Raw genomic sequence first — 1885 nt, 5'->3', positions numbered from 1 at the left:
CCCGAGCCCCTCGGGCGCTGTCGGCACAACAGGCCGCAGAGGTGCTGTGGCCATCACCATCTTCTGCTGCTCGTCACGGGGCTGAGCCTTTGCTCGCTTTGCTCCTCTGGAGTATTAACCATCCTGACGAGTATTAACCATCCTGACAGCATTTCTGTTGGGAGGGGAAGATCGACAGGCAGCCTGGGCCAGTGGGAAGAATCCAGGGAGGATTGTTTGGTCTCTGCCAGGCTCCGTGCCTCCCACCAACATGTGCCACCCCAAAGCAGAGGAGCCACCGCTCTCCTCTCTCGAGTCAGGGGCAAGGGATGCGCTGAGGTGGGATGAGGAGAAATGCAAGGGGTGGCACGGCAGGGCAGGAAAAAGGGACTTACGTCTCAGGAAGCGGTTTCGGACCCATTTGTTCTGCCTCCGGGCATATCTCTTGGTCACCTGTTTCAGGGCCTGGATTCCTTTGAAACAGAGGGAGTGAAAAAAGCTTTATTTTTATTTTAGCAGGTAGAACAAGCTGTTCAGGGGCTGCACTGCCCTCATAATGCCTAATTGAATACTCCTCTGCGCAAACGGAGCCCAGGACTGTTTGTCCTACCCACAGTGGGCCCAGAGGACCGTTTACCGCTGTACAACCTTTCAATATTTAGTGCCAGACTTATCGTATCCCGCTGTACCGTATCTCCTGGGCAGACACAACAAGCCTCTTCTGTACTAGACTTGTTTTCAAGCCTTTTATCATTTCTGTGGTTTCCTCAGCCTCCATCTCCACCTCGCACTGAACCCTCCTCAGCACAGACCGGCTCTGTCTGAGACCTCCCTGTGCTGAGGAGCAGAGCAGCTCTTCCTCTAACAACTGCCCATCAGTCCAACACTCCAGAACGAAACACGCCTTCCAAGAGTGCATCACTACTGACTCAGGCTGCGATCCACTAGATCCCCAGATTCCTTCCCACCACCCTGCTGTGGAATCAGATGCTGCATTCGGCTTCATTCCTTCTTCCTAGCCCTCTTCTCCACAGCATTCACGCCCCAGCTGGGATCCCATCACCCAGGTCACCAGCGGACCAGATCCCAAGTCATGCTGTGCCCAGCACGTCTTGGGAGGAGACCTGAGGGCAGGGAGGGAGGAACTGTTCTGGGAACTGTCCTGAAGAAGGAGTCTCTACTTCCCTGAGCAGGCAGAAGTGGAAAAATGCAGAGAGAAAGGTGCAGCTCAACCCCAACAAGACCTGTCCCAAGGTTTGAGCTTGGTTCGGGCCATCACGCAGTGTCACCTGGAGCTGAGGGACGTAGGACACAGCGGGTGTTCCTCCCACCTTTTTGCAGCAGCAGGGCACTGGTCTCGGGTGAGCAATTCCCCTCACTGACAAGGTACTCGTGGAACTCCTTGAAGCCAATGGACTGGAAGATGCCATGTTGGTAATCCTGACTGGAGAACACGAGACAGGGGTCAAGGCTATCTCCTTCAGAGCAGCGGGAGACCCTGACCCGCCCCAGAACTGCTGAGATCTCTCCCGGCAGGCCCCCCTTGGGTGACAGAAGCCCATGGCCTCAGGGGACAAGCCAAGCCAGGCACACACAAGAACACAGACAGGTGCCTTCAGCGTCCCCCCACGTCAGCCTCGCTGTGTGCACACTCAGGCAGCACCCAGTAATTTTTACTGGGGTGAAATGTCACCATTTGGCAGGTATGGCCCAGGCATAATTAACTCAGCACTAAGGCCCACAGGGACTCTGTTGTTTGAGCTGCTCTGGTCTAAGGGTTCTGGCAGGGAAGGTCGGGAAGCGCTGGAGGATCGAGCTGGTTCAGATCTCCGCTGATGGTGACCCCACAGAGGCAGCACCTGCCCCGGCTGGTGGCACTGCCAGGAAGCAGCGACACTTCAGATGT

General features: G+C 56.0%; 1 protein-coding gene across 1 annotated transcript in view; it reads right to left on the bottom strand.

Moving 5' to 3' along the window:
• TRIT1 (tRNA isopentenyltransferase 1) overlaps window positions 1-1885 on the bottom strand; it is an 8535-nt gene that overhangs the window by 4167 nt on the left and 2483 nt on the right. The window contains exons 5-6 of the mRNA XM_009872714.1: window positions 1311-1423; window positions 375-452 (exon numbers count right to left, since the gene is read on the bottom strand). Coding sequence (XP_009871016.1) covers window positions 375-452; window positions 1311-1423 — 191 coding nt within the window. The remainder of the gene's footprint in view (window positions 1-374; window positions 453-1310; window positions 1424-1885) is intronic.

Source organism: Apaloderma vittatum, unplaced genomic scaffold (genome assembly GCF_000703405.1).
Source record: "Apaloderma vittatum isolate BGI_N311 unplaced genomic scaffold, ASM70340v1 scaffold24297, whole genome shotgun sequence".
NCBI classification, from domain to species: domain Eukaryota; kingdom Metazoa; phylum Chordata; class Aves; order Trogoniformes; family Trogonidae; genus Apaloderma; species Apaloderma vittatum.
The sequence above is the reverse complement of the archived record's forward strand: the minus strand, read 5'-3'. Positions and strand labels throughout refer to the sequence as shown.